General features: G+C 43.0%; 1 protein-coding gene across 2 annotated transcripts in view; it reads right to left on the minus strand.

Moving 5' to 3' along the window:
• Window positions 1-15,450, minus strand: part of NRDE2 (NRDE-2, necessary for RNA interference, domain containing) — a 49,915-nt gene that overhangs the window by 23,770 nt on the left and 10,695 nt on the right. For both annotated transcript variants that reach the window (XR_013386744.1, XM_077910338.1), the window contains exons 2-4: window positions 8,170-8,278; window positions 6,857-7,087; window positions 3,137-3,295 (exon numbers count right to left, since the gene is read on the minus strand). Coding sequence is in view for 1 of the 2 variants with exons in the window: in XM_077910338.1 (XP_077766464.1) it covers window positions 3,137-3,295; window positions 6,857-7,087; window positions 8,170-8,278 (499 nt within the window). In the remaining variant the exon portion in view is untranslated. The remainder of the gene's footprint in view (window positions 1-3,136; window positions 3,296-6,856; window positions 7,088-8,169; window positions 8,279-15,450) is intronic.

Consider the following 15,450-nt stretch of genomic DNA (forward strand, 5'->3'; position numbering starts at 1 on the left):
GGATCCAAATTCCAACCCCATCACTTCCTAGCTGACCCTGATCAAGTTATTTAAAATAAACCGCGCCCCACCCCCCGCCAAAACACACACACACACAAAACTTGTCTGTGCCTGTTTCCTCCTCTGTGAAATGGGTATAATGATACCCACAACACAGAATAGCAGGGACAATCAAAAATTTTATACACTTGAAGTCCTTAGCCATATAGTAAGGACAAGGTAAGTTAAAGCTATTATTATTTTATAAGACTTGACTCCTAAACATAAGCCAACTCTTTCATCTGGTATATAGCTGAAGAAACAATCTTCTCCAAGAATGGAGAAAAAAACAGAGCTGAACCTCACTGAAGCTACTACATTAGCCCTAAAGAACTTGCCGAAGGTAATTGTGACTATTACCCACGAACTCTAAGCTCTGTTTCACCATGATACACGAACACATACCAGGTCACTGCTAGAATGCTCACACTATTAGAAAACTTGCTTTGAGGGGGATCCCTGGGTGGCTCAGCAGTTTAGCGCCTGCCTTCGGCCCAGGGCGTGATCCTGAAGTCCTGGGGTCGAGTCCCACATGGGGCTCCCTGTGTGGAGCCTGCTTCTCCCTCTGCCTGTGTCTCTGCCCTACCCCACCCCCCGTGTCTCTCATGAATAAATAAATAAAATCTTTAAAAGAAAAAGAAAACTTGCTTTGATACTGAGTCAAATCTCACTTTCTGGAACTTCCACTCACTGATCCTGGTTCTGCCTTTCTAAGTTACAAAGAACATGTCAAACCACCTTCCAAAAGATGGTCCAGCGAAGCTGAAGAGACACAGGCCCAATACCCACAAGCCCCCATCCGGTCCTCACACAACGGTGCTAGCCGAGTCCTCTCAACGCTCCTGGCTTTTCAGCGCCCCTCACAAAGTGTGAAAATCCATGACTTGACAAAATACTCCCCCTGTCCTCGGACCAACTCAGTGCTATGGGATCAATACTTTCCTAGATCTGACACTGACAGCGGTACAGCTATGAATCCGGGAAAGACTTACCTCACCTCAGCTTTAGGAACCTACTGGGATGGGATCCCTGGGTGGCGCAGCGATTTAGCTCCTGCCTTTGGCCCAGGGCGTGATCCTGGAGACCCGGGATCGAATCCCACGTCGGGCTCCCGGTGCATGGAGCCTGCTTCTCCCTCTGCCTACGTCTCTGCCTCTCTCTCTCTCTCTCTCTCTCTCTGTGTGACTATCATTGAAAAAAAAAAAAAAAAAGGAACCTACTGGGAAATCACAGCAATGCCCCAAGCCCTTCCAATGGTACCTTCACAAGTCAGACTAATAAACTTCTCTCCTCATCTTCCTCCTGAGGTCTGGGCTGTCCATGAGCAGAGCTATAAGATCAGTCACTGTAACTATTTTTCCTTTTTCATCTATTGATAAATAATAGCCCTTTATCCTTGTGAACTAACTTCTAATTCATATTGATGATGCCTGCTATCTGTGTGTAAGGCACAGCAGGAGTTAACAAACGAAGAAACAGAGGCTCAGGCAGGGTTAGGGGCTTATGTGGGATGACGGTATCAGCAAATGGCCAAGTGAGAATGAGAACCGGAGTCCTCCGTTTCCCAACTAGAAAACGTCCTACCAACCAGGCTCACTTTATTTGTGGACGGTAAAAAAAAAAAAAAAAATTGAGGTTAGAGAAACATAGACTCCCCAAAAAGCTGCTTCCTGGCAGCATGATCTTGAGAGGCTACTTACCCTGAGGTTCCCTTCCTTGTACATAAAAATGAGTGCTGTCCTGCTCACAGAGCAGCAGGGAGGACCAGACTAAGGTAAGTGAAAGAACTAGCACGGGCTCACAATACACACTTCAGACTCCATTAGTGTTTGCTGAACCCTCCAACTTTCTTGGGTTCCATCTCGTCTGTGGCACCATACCGCACTGGCATGGGGAACCAAACAAGGCTTTCAGGAGTATTAAAATATTCAAAAACGTATGAATACATCTGAATAGTCATTTACTCTCAGCCATGAGGCTTTAGGAGAGAGCACGCAAATATAAATACGCCCTGAAAAGTAACGGATATAAACACGTCATAAAGGAATTCTTAGCAGGACCTGCCTATAGGGGGAGGAGTATTGTCACAAGGAATGACAACGATTGAAATCTGAAGGTGCGGCAACGTAATGGAAACTGAAATTTATTTTAGAAAGTAATTAGCCTATAAAGAATGATGATAATGGTCTCTGCTTGGCTTTATATTCCAATATTCTCTACCTTCAATTTTCATTATCTTCAAGCTGTGTGGGAAGAGAGATTGTGTATTTCTGTTCTTTGTGTTCCCAACAGTGTCTTACAAATGACCCAGTGTCTAAGGGATTTAATAAGTATTTAAATACTTTTGATTGACAGGTTAGAGGAAAGTTTAATAAACTAATTACTGAAGCGAATACCATCGCCTCTTTTGATTATCTGGTGACGTCTGCCGGAAACATTTTGGAAGAAGTCATTACCACTTAATGTCACTTTCAAAATGGCTTAGTTGGGGAGAATAGATAAATAAAAGGCTTTCGTGACTTTTTTACAATGGCATCGAGATCAGACCAAATGGCTTCCAGATAGTTTGTCACAATTATTTCAAGGTATTTTTAGGTTATTCACTCAACAAATAGTCACTAAAAACCTTCTCTGGGATGCCTGGGTAGCTCAGCAGTTGAGCGTCCGCCTTCAGCTCAGGGCGTGATCCTGGAGGGCTGGGATGGAGTCCCATATCAGGCTCCCTGCATGGAGCCTGCTTCTCCCTCTGCCTGTGTCTCTGCCTCTCTCTCTCTCTCTCTCTCTCTCTCTCTCTCTCTCGTGAATAAATAAGTAAAATCTTAAAAAAATAAAAAATAAAAATAAAAACTTCTCTGCTGGCACACTTACAGGCACCCATGGAGGAATGAGACTCCTCAGACCTGGATCCTGATCTCCAGGTTGGAGCTTTCATTTCAGAGTGTGACATGAGACACAGGACTCAACAGCTCGGCAACAGAGGATGCTCACCAGGATCCACAAAGGAAGGGGGCAGATAGCAACCATGCCGAAGGGTTTAGTGGGGAGAAAGAAGTCACCTCCCACCAGCAGAAAGCAGAAGAGACATCATGACAGGTACCTTGCTATGTCTCCTCTGTAGAGAGACTTATATTCCCAGTTTGCAGGATCCGGCTTCTTATCTGTTCTGAAGGTTTCTCCTCCATTCAGAGCCTGAATGTCCTCAAGCCAAACCAAGCGATGCCCAATAGCAGCAGCAGCAGCAGCATTATCTTCTCGACTGTGGGACACAGGAAGGAGAACAAACAGGGAGACACACTTTGAAATCTTCTAGGTACACAGCCCACCTTTTCAGAGATATTAAACATTTCAACAGTGATGCTCCACATAACACCAAATGCACTAGGGGGTGCCTGGGCGGCTCAGTCAGTTAAACGCCTGCCTTCGGCCCAGGCAATGATCTTGGGGTCCTGGGATCAGAGGCCCGCACTGGGCTCCCTGCTTAGCGGGGAATCTGCTTCTCCCTCTGCATCTGCCTCTCCACCCCTAGCCCTGCTCGTACTCTCTCTCAAGTGAATAAAATCTTTAAAAAGAAAAAACACACTTGAGTACATAAAATGTATACATACCACAGATGGAGGGGACTCCTGCAGTGAAAAGAGCTTTAAAATACAAAGCAAAATTTGTCAAGGCTAAGCAGCACTCCATTAAGAAAAGAGGTCACCTTATTGCAGAAATTAACATAATACAAGTATTATTTTTATTTATTTTGTTAAAAGATTTACTTATGTATGTTAGAAAGAGAGAGAGAGAGACAGCATTTGGGGAGGAGCTGAGGGGGAGAAGGGGAGCAGCAGACTCCCCCATGAGCACGATCCTGGCTGGGAACCCTGAGATCACGACCTGAGCAGAAATTAACAGCAGGATGCTCAACCCACTGAGCCACCCAGGTGCCCCGTAGGTGTTCTTTTTAAACACTCCATTAAATGGCTGTAACTAGAATTTCAAATATATTTATAAACAAGTTTTCTTAAAAAAATAAATAAAGTGGGTTGCCCTTGCTTTCGCCTGACTCATTCAAAAGTGCCCAGATTGTTCCAGCTCAAAACTTAACGACAACAGCATAGCCACAGTTCTGAACGGGCCACGGGCCGGTCTCAGACAGGATTCGGGCGTGGTCTAGCCTCACTGTCACAGCGACCTCTGCTGTGAGCTGACCTCCTCCTACACAGAGGCCAGAGAGAGCCCGTTGAGACCACACCCTGATGTATCCGCCAAACCAACCTCAGCTCCAAATCAGCTAAGATACAAATGGAACCACTTCCCTAAGAGTCAAATGAGAGGGAGTGAAAGATTTTCTGGCATCTGACATCTTCCCTCCTCTAAAGAAAATCAGTTCGTGATGCTGCTGACACAAGAAACTGCCAAAGTTGTCAAAAGAGCCATTGACTGTTTGTTCCATATTTGTTTTTTGACCCCACCCAGATAGAAATAAAGATTCTAAAGGCTTTTAAATCATTCTTGGCTGAGGATACAAAGGATTGGCATTTCGAGGACACAAAGTAGCTTTCATTGAGTATTTGTTGAATGACAGCAGCTCACGGTAAAATACATGGTGATTTTTCACACGTTCCCCTTCAGAACACCTGCGGAGGGTTTTCTGTTGACAAACCTGGGAAGGGGCAACAAAGGGAAGGAATGAGAGGGAAGCATTCCATAAAGAATGTTTCCTGGGGTCCTGGGGAGCAGACCACCCCTGGGGAGTAAACAAGCTTCTGATCCTCCCCTAGTGGGTACTGAGGTCAGGAAGCAGGACTGGTCTGGGCTCTGCCTCTATCTGAAGGTGAAGAGCTGACCCTGGAGACAAAGGTCCATGAACGGCTGTAGCCCTAGGGTGAAGTCGTCCCTGGATCACCTAAAATAGAGTTCTATGTGATGTACTATACCCCACCCCAACCCCCGTGAACCCACTTTCCCCACATCACAGAAATGCTCTCACCACTAAAATCTTCATCCTCATCTCTATGGAAACAACTCCTCCAGGTCATCTTCCCAGGAAGAGACCACAGAAGTTCATAGTAAGAAAGTGAAAGAGAAGAACAAGAACAGTTGATTCTGATCTTAATGGGGACATTCTTAAAGATATCAATGAACTTAAAAATGCCATCTGGCTCATGGAACTATCAGGAGGTGGTAAAGCTCACCTCTGATGTGATTAAACACAGGCTGAAAAGAACTACCTTCTAAGTTCTAACAATAGTCCCTGCGTTCAGGAAACCCTTTAAAAGACTCATTTTCCTCAACAGTTTAAAAAAAAAAAAAAAAAAGGACAAGTAACTAAAAGTTTTCAGAAAAAAACAATGATCTATGTATTTTGCTGTAAAGACATACTGAGAAGCAAAAAATATCAGGAATTTATTCATTCACTCGCACAACAAAAGAGTACCGAGGGCCTACAACACATCAGGCCCCGTGCCAGCTGCTGAGAGGGTACCAAGCAAGATACTGTGAGTCCTGCCTACAGAAACTCAAATTCAGAACCTTTTTGCTGGACTCCTTACTCCTTTATTTTCCCCTCCTAGAGAAAGTATGGGTTACAGATACAGCACCTGAGACAAAAATCAATCTGATGCTCTGGGCCACACAGGCCTGCAATGCTCTCCATGGATCTAGTGGCAGAAAGATCCAGGAGGACTGCAGGGTCTGCCTGTCTGATGGGAACTCCGTAGGCCACACTCCAGACTCGCTGCAACAGAGCCCTCACTGACGCCAGCGGGACCTCTAAGCACACAATAAAAGCAAGTAACACCTGAAGAGTCAAAAAAAATCTTAATAATACTAAATTTGGGGGGCACCTGGGTGGCTCAGTAGTTAAGCATCTGCCTTGGGCTTAGGTCGTGGTCCTGGGGTCCTGGGATTGAGTCCTGCATCGGGCTCCCCACAGGGGACCTGCTTCTCCCTCTGCCTATGTCTCTGCCTCTCTGTGTCTCTCATGAATAAATAAAATAGAAAAGAAAGAAAGAAAGAAAGAAAGAAAGAAAGAAAGAAAGAAAGAAAGAAAGAGAGAGAGAGAGAGAGAGAGAGAGAGAAAGAAAGAAAGAAAGAAAGAAAGAAAGAAAGAAAGAAAGAAAGGAAGGAAGGAAGGAAAAAGAAAAAGAAAGGAAAAAGAAAAAGAAAGGAAAAGGAAAGGAAAAGGAAAGGAAAAGGAAAGGAAAAGGAAAGGAAAAGGAAAGGAAAAGGAAAGGAAAAGGAAAGGAAAAGGAAAGGAAAAGGAAAAGGAAAGGAAAGGAAAGGAAAGGAAAGGAAAGGAAAGGAAAGGAAAGGAGGAACGAGAGCAATGACGAGAGCAATGATGACCTTATGTACTACATTACCCCTAACCCAAAAGTGCGTGTCCGCCTGTAGGGCTGATGTGAGCAATCGAAAGGAAGAGGAGGACTACAGAAGAGAAAGAAGACATTCTTCTTACTCTGACCCTTACTGATGAGACCATTAACTATGTAGTAAACTGGCCCATGTTCCCACCATGTGGCACATGAGCCATCTTTCAAAATCCCAAAGACTTTTTGCCTGAATCACATTTTGACAGAATCATTACTGTGTCTAACATTTCTCAAATAAAATCACGGCCCTAATTTTTTTAACAAAAGTCTTCTCTCTTTTCTTCTTCTTCTTTTTTTTTTTTAATGTTGCCCTAATGGTAGAGCTCTATTTGGTCTTTTTCGGGACTCCATTTGACTGAGTGGCTAAACAGTCATTCCAATGTCTAATTTGTGGCAACAATTGAGGGAAAAAATTCAAAATGTGAAAAGTCACAGGTATGTGAGAATAGAAAACCTACCTTGGTTTCTCTGATTCCTTTTTACTATCTCCAATGCTTCTGGAATTTTTGTCCTTATCAGGCTCACTATCTGGCTCAGATCCACTGCTACTGGTCTGCCCATGTTTTCTCTTGATTTTCTTGTGGTGATGCTTCCTCTTCTTCTTTTTCTCTTTCTTCTTTTTTCTGCTTGTTTGTTTGGGCTTTTTGTTACTGTCACTTTCATCTGAGGGTTCTGATTTCAGAGGACTCCTGCTTGGGAAAATCACCCATTAGAATTTTTTCCAGAAGAGAATCAGGGAGAAGACTATGTAAATAAGCAGACAACTATGTAAAAAGGGAACTCCAGGAATGCCCAGAGGGGCTTACTATTTGCCCATGTATCTATACAGTGCCTTCCTGGATCACAACTCCCCTTAAGGATTTAAGAGCTGGACCTCCCCCCACCACCACCACCCACCCAGAAAAAAGAACTGGACCTAAAACAACAGTAGGTAAAGAAAGTCTAGGTTTTAACAGCTTCTTAACCTAGACTTTCACATCTGTCTATTTTTAAATGAAAATAATCTGCCAGTTATTTTACCAAATAAAGTATTCACTGAAGCAATGTTATCAAGGGTTTATTTTCACTCCTCCATATTAAGGCAGCATGTCCTTAATGCCAAAAATTTTAAAAAGGTTTAATTCTGGTCCAGATTTTTAAAGGTTATAATAAGCCCTTCTGCATCACTGACATAACCCTCTCTCAGGCATCGGCTGGTGTCAATTTCCAAAGGCTTCTCGTACTTTCAGAGTACTGATTTCTTGGGGCTCATCACCTTAATGAGACCACCTATATTTTCTAGAGGGCTCACGTCTCAATTTGATGCTCTACCACAATTTCTTTCAAAGCTCGATACAGATCTCTGTGCGCCATTCTGCTTTCCCCAAAGTTTTCACGAGATTTCATTCAATGTTTTATCACACCAGCTTCTTCTATTTTTCCAAAAATGGTAAAAACACAACTGAGGAAACACTGGACTACAGTATTCTGAAGGTTACTAATAAGGTCACATTACACAACCATCACAATGGTCATGCCATTTCCCTCGTGGCCTCATTATGGCATTGACTGTGTCCTGCACTTGCCACCACAATGCAAACGGAGGAAAGAGGAATAATCCGTGAATGAAGTAAAAGAAAACAGTCAAAGGGCACCTCGTTAGTTCAAGCAAAAAGATTGGTAATTCGCTCTTCTATCACAGGGTTTTTTTCTAATCTAAGGAGCATTATTCAAACCAAGTTATAGACAGTACATGGACAAAAACAAAAAATCCATCTTTCAAAAAAACTACCTGGTCAGTGGGGACCCTTCAGAAACCAAGGCAGTGACCTCTTCAGGTTGTTGGCTCAGAGAGGTTATGGCTCCAACACAAAAGCTCGGGTTGCTCAGCCAGTCTAATTCTGCACAAACAAAAGTGGGGAAAAAAGATCAATGAAATTAGCTCCACGTGATTTCTAAAGCAGGAAATCCATCTTACCAGCTGACATCCTAATTCACAGCCAATGTCAGCCAGACGGTCTGCAGAAGCCACAGGGAATCCATGAAATTTTTATTTCACAGGGTATGGGGCTTTAACACACACTAAAATACTTAAGACTGAAATCCTCTTGTGCTATCAGGCTGCAGCTTAAGCAAAAGCCATGCAACAAGTGTGGCTTAAAAAGCAACAAGGCTTTATGGATTCCATCCACACTCTACGGAGCAAGAATGTTTCCAAAGCACTAGGACTTAATGACCTCAAATCTGATGCAGACAATTCCGAAAAGCTCAAAAATCAAATCATGCACAAAAGCCTGACATGCTTAATGCTGTTACAGGAGATTAAGGTATTTTTCTTCAAAAAATATTCTGTCCTCAGTAACTTAACATAAGCCTTTCCTTACTACTCCTCTTTGAAAACAAAAACACGGGTGTCAACTTTGCTAATGCTAACATTATATAAAATATTAATGATGATTATCTCTGGATGGTGAGTTGAATGTCCCTAATTTTTCCTTTCTGCTTATCCACTAATTTCTAACTCCTCTGGAATGGATTCTTTCCAAGTCACTTAATTTCTAACCCTTCAGGAGTCTTAACTGTGAAAGAAAGGAAAAAAATCAAGGGATGGTGGTAGCAAGGGGGCCCCAGGAAGGGTTTGGATTTTGTCCTGTTCTGTTCTAGGATGAGGCTAGAGCACTGGTGCGTGACACGGATGAAGTTAGGAGACAAAAGGGTAAGTGCACTTGACAGTCATACTGGGACATAATCTAGATATTGTAAGGTTCACCTATTTAAAATGTGCAAATAAATAAATAAATAAATAAATAAATAAATAAATAAATAAAAATAAAACAAAATGTGCAAGCAATGGCTCTTAGTATATTTAGAATTGTGCAGGGCACCTGACTGGCTCAGTTGGTGGAGCATGTGACTCTTGATCTCAGTCATGAGTTCAAGCCCCATGTTGGACACAGAATTTACTTCAAAACAAAACAAAGCAAAAAAAAATCAGAATTGTGCAACTATCACTATGAAGTAATTTGAGCATTTCCATCATCCCAAAAAGAAGCCTCATACCTATTAGCAGTTACCATCACTCGTCTCCAGCTCTCCCACCCCCAGGCAACCACTAATCTGTCTCTACAGATTTTCCAGTTTGGAACATTGACTATAAATGAGATCCTATGGGGCGCCTAAGTGACTCAGTTGGTTGAGCATCTTCCTTGAGCTCAGGTCATCATCCCAGGGTCCTGGGACAGAGCCCCATATTGGACTCCCTGCTCAGCAGGGAGCCTGCTTGTCCCTCTCCCTCTGCCCCTGCCTCTGCTCTATCAAATAAATAAAGCAAATCTTTAGGGGATCCCTGGGTGGCTCAGCGGTTTAGTGCCTGCCTTTGGCCCAGGGCGGGCTCCCGGCATGGAGCCTGCTTCTCCCTCCTCCTGTGTCTCTGCCTCTCTCTATGTCTATCATAAATAAATGAGTACAGCTTTTAAAAACTAAAAAAAATAAAAAAATAAAGCAAATCTTTAAAAAATAAATAAATAATAAATAAATGAGATCACACATTAAGCCAGCACATAACTGGCTTCTTCTACTTGGCATAATGTTTTCAAGTTTCATCCATGCTGTAGAATGTATCCATGCTCCATTACTTTTTACTGCCAAATAATATTCCATTTTATGGATAGACCACATTTTATCCATTTATTGGCTGATGGACACTTGGGTATCATTTTGGTTATAATGAACAATACTGCCATGAACACTCATGTACAAGTTTTTATACGGACATATGTTTTCATTTCTCTCGGCTAGACATCCAGGAGAAACACTGGGTCATGTGGTAACTCATGTTGAGCATTTTAAGGAAATACCAGACTGTTTTCCAAACTGGCTTCACCACTTTACATTCCCAGGAACAGTGTGTAAGGATTCTGATTTCTCCAAATCCTTGGCAACTTGTCTCTGTGTTTTAGATTTTACAGTCATCCTAGTGTGTGTGATGTCTCTTCTCATTGCGCTTTTGGTTTTCATTTCCCTGGTGACCAATGATGCAATGCATCATTTCATGTGTTTATTGGCCACTCAAATCGGAAGAATAGTCAAATCTTTTGCCCTTTTTTAAAATGAGTTGTCTTTTTAGTATTGGGCTAGAACAGTATTTTATATGTTGTCTTCTAGTCCCTGATGACTACTGCATCTCAGTGAGGAGGAGATACTAGAATATGTGTCATCCGTGATGACACATATACTTTGTTTTACTCGTTGTATCTGTGGCACCATGAGCAATGTCTAGCATACGTCAGGAGGACTTTATTTTTTTTTAAGATTTTATTTATTTATTCATGAGAGACAGACAGAGAGATGCATAGACACAGGCAGAGGGAGAAGCAGGCTCCATGCAGGGAGCCCGATGTGGGACTCGATCCCAGGTCTCCAGGATCACACTCCGGGCTGCAGGCGGCACTAAACCGCTGTGCCACCGGGGCTGCCCCGTCAGGAGGACTTTAATAAATATTTGTGGCAAAGAGCAAAGGGAAGGAAAGTCCTAAAGAGGAATGTTACATTAAGAGGGAGAAGTGCCGGTGAACTCAATCGGTTGAGTATCCAACTCTTCATTTCTGCTCAGGTCATAATCTCAGGGTCATAGGATCGAGCCCTGATTGGGGCTCCCCAATCAGCAGGGAGTCGGCTTGAGGTTCTCTCTCCCTCTGCCCATCGCCTGCTCGTGCACACATGCTCACTCTCTAAATAAATAAATAAAACCTTTTAAAGGGGGGAGGGAGAGATTCTAACCCATTAAGTGCCTACTGTAGGCCAAACACCAGGTAAAGCCCTTTATATCCTTACTCCTGTTAAGCATCATAACAACCCTCTCTGGGAGGTACTATGATCTCCACTACATAAAAGAGGAGACTAAGGCTCAGAGGAACTAAGTCACTTGTAAGGCCACACCTGGTGGGTGCTAAGCAACTGTTGGGGCAATCTTTCTTCTATTGTCTCCTTTTCCTTCTGAGGTTAGTTCTCTTCCCTTGGGTTGAATTCGTGGCAAGAGGTATGTGAAAATGGTTCCCGTTGCTCCCTGAGATCATGACTATTTCCACAATAATTGGATTTTCTCATAAACAAAGGAAAGGTGAGAAAAAAATGGAAAAACAATATGTATGGAAAGATGCTCTCAATTTCAAGAGATTTCTCCATAAATATTCTAGGTAGTGAAGACAGCTTGGAGGAGATGTAAAACAACAAAAAACAGCTGTTAAAACAACAAAAAGGGGGCACCTGGGTGGCAGAGTGGTTGAGCATCTGCCTTGGGCTCAGGGCGTGATCCTGGGGTCCTGGGATCGAGTCCCCCATCAGGCTCCCCGCAGGGAGTCTGCTTCTCCCTCTGCCTGTGTCTCTGCCTCTCTCTGTGTCTCTCATGAATAAATAAATAAAATCTTAAAAAAAAAAAAAAAACCAAAAGCATAAAGTGTGCAACTCTCCAGAGTCCTCCAGAAAGTATAAGAAAAAGGGCTTTTAAGGGAGCAATTAAGACTTTGCCATGTGAGACCACTGTGGGGAAAAGAGTAGTGTATACAGAACTAAAACTCCTGGGGTTCTAGCCCAAATCAGCGCTGACCACCTCTGTGAACTTCATCTCAATCAAATGACCTTTTGTCAGAGCAAAGGGTATTTCCACCTGACAAGAAGTTACAGCGGCTGCTTTTTTTTTTCCTGGTAGCACAAGAGCACTGAACGTGGAACATTAGAAGTAATCATTATTGGACGTTAGTCATGTCAGAATTTTGGAAGTTCTAGTCTAGAGAAAACACTGTTCAAACAAAATCAGAGAAGTCTGGCAATCAGAACAGCCAAAGTAGTGATGTTCCTGGGGGCCAAAGGGAGGGGGTGGCTCTGAGAAGGCTCCCTGGAGCTCAGCTAGGGTACCACTGCCTCATTTACAGATCAACAGCGGGAGGCCAAAAGAAGTTCAGTCACATGGACACGGTACACACCTGCACCCCGATCGGTGCTCCCCACCACACCATGGTGCTACTCTTCACTCCTTCAACTAAGGAGCTGGTTTTCCGGAAGTGTCTCTGCAACATGGGGCTATTGTGGCAATTCTCACATTATAAACTCATTATCTGCATGGCACTCTTCCTACTTTATTCCAAGGCAAAGGTCAACTCAAATCCTTACCAGGACCAGATCAGTAATGATTACTAGGAAGTGAGAATGAAAAAAAGAAAAAGACAAAAATATTTTACCAGCCAAACAAATACAGTAAAGTAGTTTACAATTCTTGCATCTACATTTCCAGCTCACCTACCCTCCTCCTATGCCTTTCTTTCTAAACTAAATGCAACATAAAGGCAGAGGTCACAACTACTCACTCCTGTATTCCTAGTACAGTGCCTTGGCACAAAACTGAAATCAATAAATATTTGCTGAATAAATACGATGAATGAGGATCTGAGCCATATCTTCGTATCTTTTACTCCTAGCATCTAATTTACTGAACTAACGGAACCTGACACCATCAAAAGCATGCTATTTATCTAGGTATAAAGTACAACTATTTTGATTCTTCCAGTCTTTGCTGTAAATGGAAATTTAATCATTAAAGAGTAAAATATGGAATACCTAGTACATGCCCAGGCAGGTCCCCACACTGGGGATACAGTGTAAGTAAGGCAGGCCAGGTCTCTGTTCATATGGTATTTATACTTAATCACAAGCCTAACTATTCACGTAATACATGTAGATTGTTAAATTCTGGTTACATGGAATCCTCAGAGGAACTCAGAGGAAGTTATCTGAGATTAAGAGATACTTTATTAATCAGATTGCAAAGGTTTTTTTTTTTTTCATTTATTTACATCCTCATACAATTTACAAGTTCCTTTGAGAGAAGTCAAATATGTATTTAGATCACTGTGTCAATACCAAGCAGGATGTAACATCATATTTCAAAGAGGACGAGCAGGATACAACATGCCTAGGGTTCAAACAAAGAAGCTGGCCAATCTTTTGTCCTCGTAGGTTGGTAAATTAGGTTGAATCGGCCTGGAAATCAGCACTCTGCTATACACACACACACACACACACACACACACTCAATAGGAAAGGAAAGGTACAAGAACCAAGCAGAAAACCACTTTAGAACTACTGCCTAACAAAAACCAGGCAGGTATCTGGAAGAACCACAGCAAGTGTTATTTTACAGAAAATTATGTAATGAATCATCCCTAGCTTGACATGCTCTTTATAATAAGTTTATTATATACTGCTGTTTCTCCATTGCTAGTCAAACGGCTTTAATTCCATTCCATTAGACAGAGGGATGGAGAAACTGCCATGAATAAGTTTAAAAAAAATTTTTTTTAATCACAGTTGGATAAAATATCCAAGTTCCCCTCTTCCCTATTCGATTATAACAAAGAAAGCACTGATGACTGGGTTTCAGTAAGCTCCGCTGAGCACCACCCGCCAGGAATAACTCAAAAGACATTTCTAAGTTTGAGTGCAATCAGTAAGCATATACATTAAGGAAGGAGATTGTTCCTTTAATAAGAGTGAGCCTAGCTCTTCATTTTGATCAAAGTCCTTATTTCCTGATCGGGAAACTGAGCGTGCAAACACTTGTACAGAAAGCACTAGCAGGGCAGCCTGGGTAGCTCAGCAGTTTAAGCACAGCCTTCGGCCCAGGGCCTGACCCTGGAGACCCATGATCGAGTCCCACGTCAGGCTCCCTGCATGGAGACTGCTTCTCCCTCTGCCTGTCTCTCTCTCTCTCTCTCTCTCTCTCTGTCTCTCATGAATAAAATCTTGAAAAAGAAAGCACTAGCAAACATGGCTAAGAAGTGCTTTTCAGATGGTTATCACAGATATCTAGCCAAAGTCAGCACTTAGACGGAGTTAACCTACAATTTGAAGAGAACCCAGGATCCCAAAAGTGTTTGTTTTTTTTTTTAGGACTTTATTTATATACTCATGAAACACAGAGAGAAAGGCAAAGACCTAGGCAGAGGGAGAAGCAGGCTCCCTGCAGGGAGGCCAACACGGGACTTGATCCCAGGAGCTGGAATCACGACCTGAGCCCAAAGGCAGACGCTCAACTACTGAGCCATGCAGGTGTGCCAAAAGTGATGTTTAAACAACCCAAACCCCAACACTCTAATATCACACAGTATGATTTATAACACAAGTTTCTGAGCCAGAAGGGTGTTCAAATACTGCTTTATTGTTTCTTGGTTGTGCAACTTGTAACAAAATACTTAACTTCTGAGTCTTTCTTTTCTTTCACTCAGCATGTTTTGTTTTGTTTTTACTGAAAGCCAGGCACTAGTCTAGGAGCTAGGAACACACAGCAAACAAGACAAACCGAAGTTGACCCTTAGGGCACTGACACACTGGCAGTCACTTACAGGCAGCATGACAGGCCTCAAGATGGAGAAAACACACAGAGGGTGCAATGAGAGCACATTATCCAAACTAGGTGTGGGTGGGAGGAAGCTGCCTGGGAGAGCATCTTGGTTAAAACCCAAAGGATGAGGAGTGAGGCTGATGGGCTCCTAGGGAGAGTCTAAGTCAGAAGACATGGCTGGTATGAAGATCTGACCGTGGGAAAGCAGGACTCTGGGAAACAGCATGAAACAGCATGAAGCTGTGCTGTCTGGATCACAGGGAGGGACAGCAAGTGAGGGCAGGATGAAGCTGGAGAGGCCAGGGGGCCTTAAAAACATGTCAGAGGGGATCCCTGGGTGGCGCAGCGGTTTGGCGCCTGCCTTTGGCCCAGGGCGCGATCCTGGAGACCCGGGATCAAATCCCACGTCGGGCTCCCGGTGCATGGAGCCTGCTTCTCCCTCTGCTTGTGTCTCTGCCTGTCTCTCTCTCTCTCTGTGTGACTATCATAAATAAATAAAAATTAAAAAAAAAAAAAAACATGTCAGAGTTTGGACTTACCCTATGGGCAATAGACAAACACTTGAGAGCTCTACACAAGGTGACAATGTCAGATCTAGGATTCCAAAGATCGGCAGCAAAGAGCAGTATTCAAGAGCACAAGTGTTGACACTAGATCGCCTGAGTTCAGCTCCTGCTT

The sequence above is a fragment of the Canis aureus genome, chromosome 9, assembly GCF_053574225.1.
Source record: "Canis aureus isolate CA01 chromosome 9, VMU_Caureus_v.1.0, whole genome shotgun sequence".
Taxonomy (NCBI): domain Eukaryota; kingdom Metazoa; phylum Chordata; class Mammalia; order Carnivora; family Canidae; genus Canis; species Canis aureus.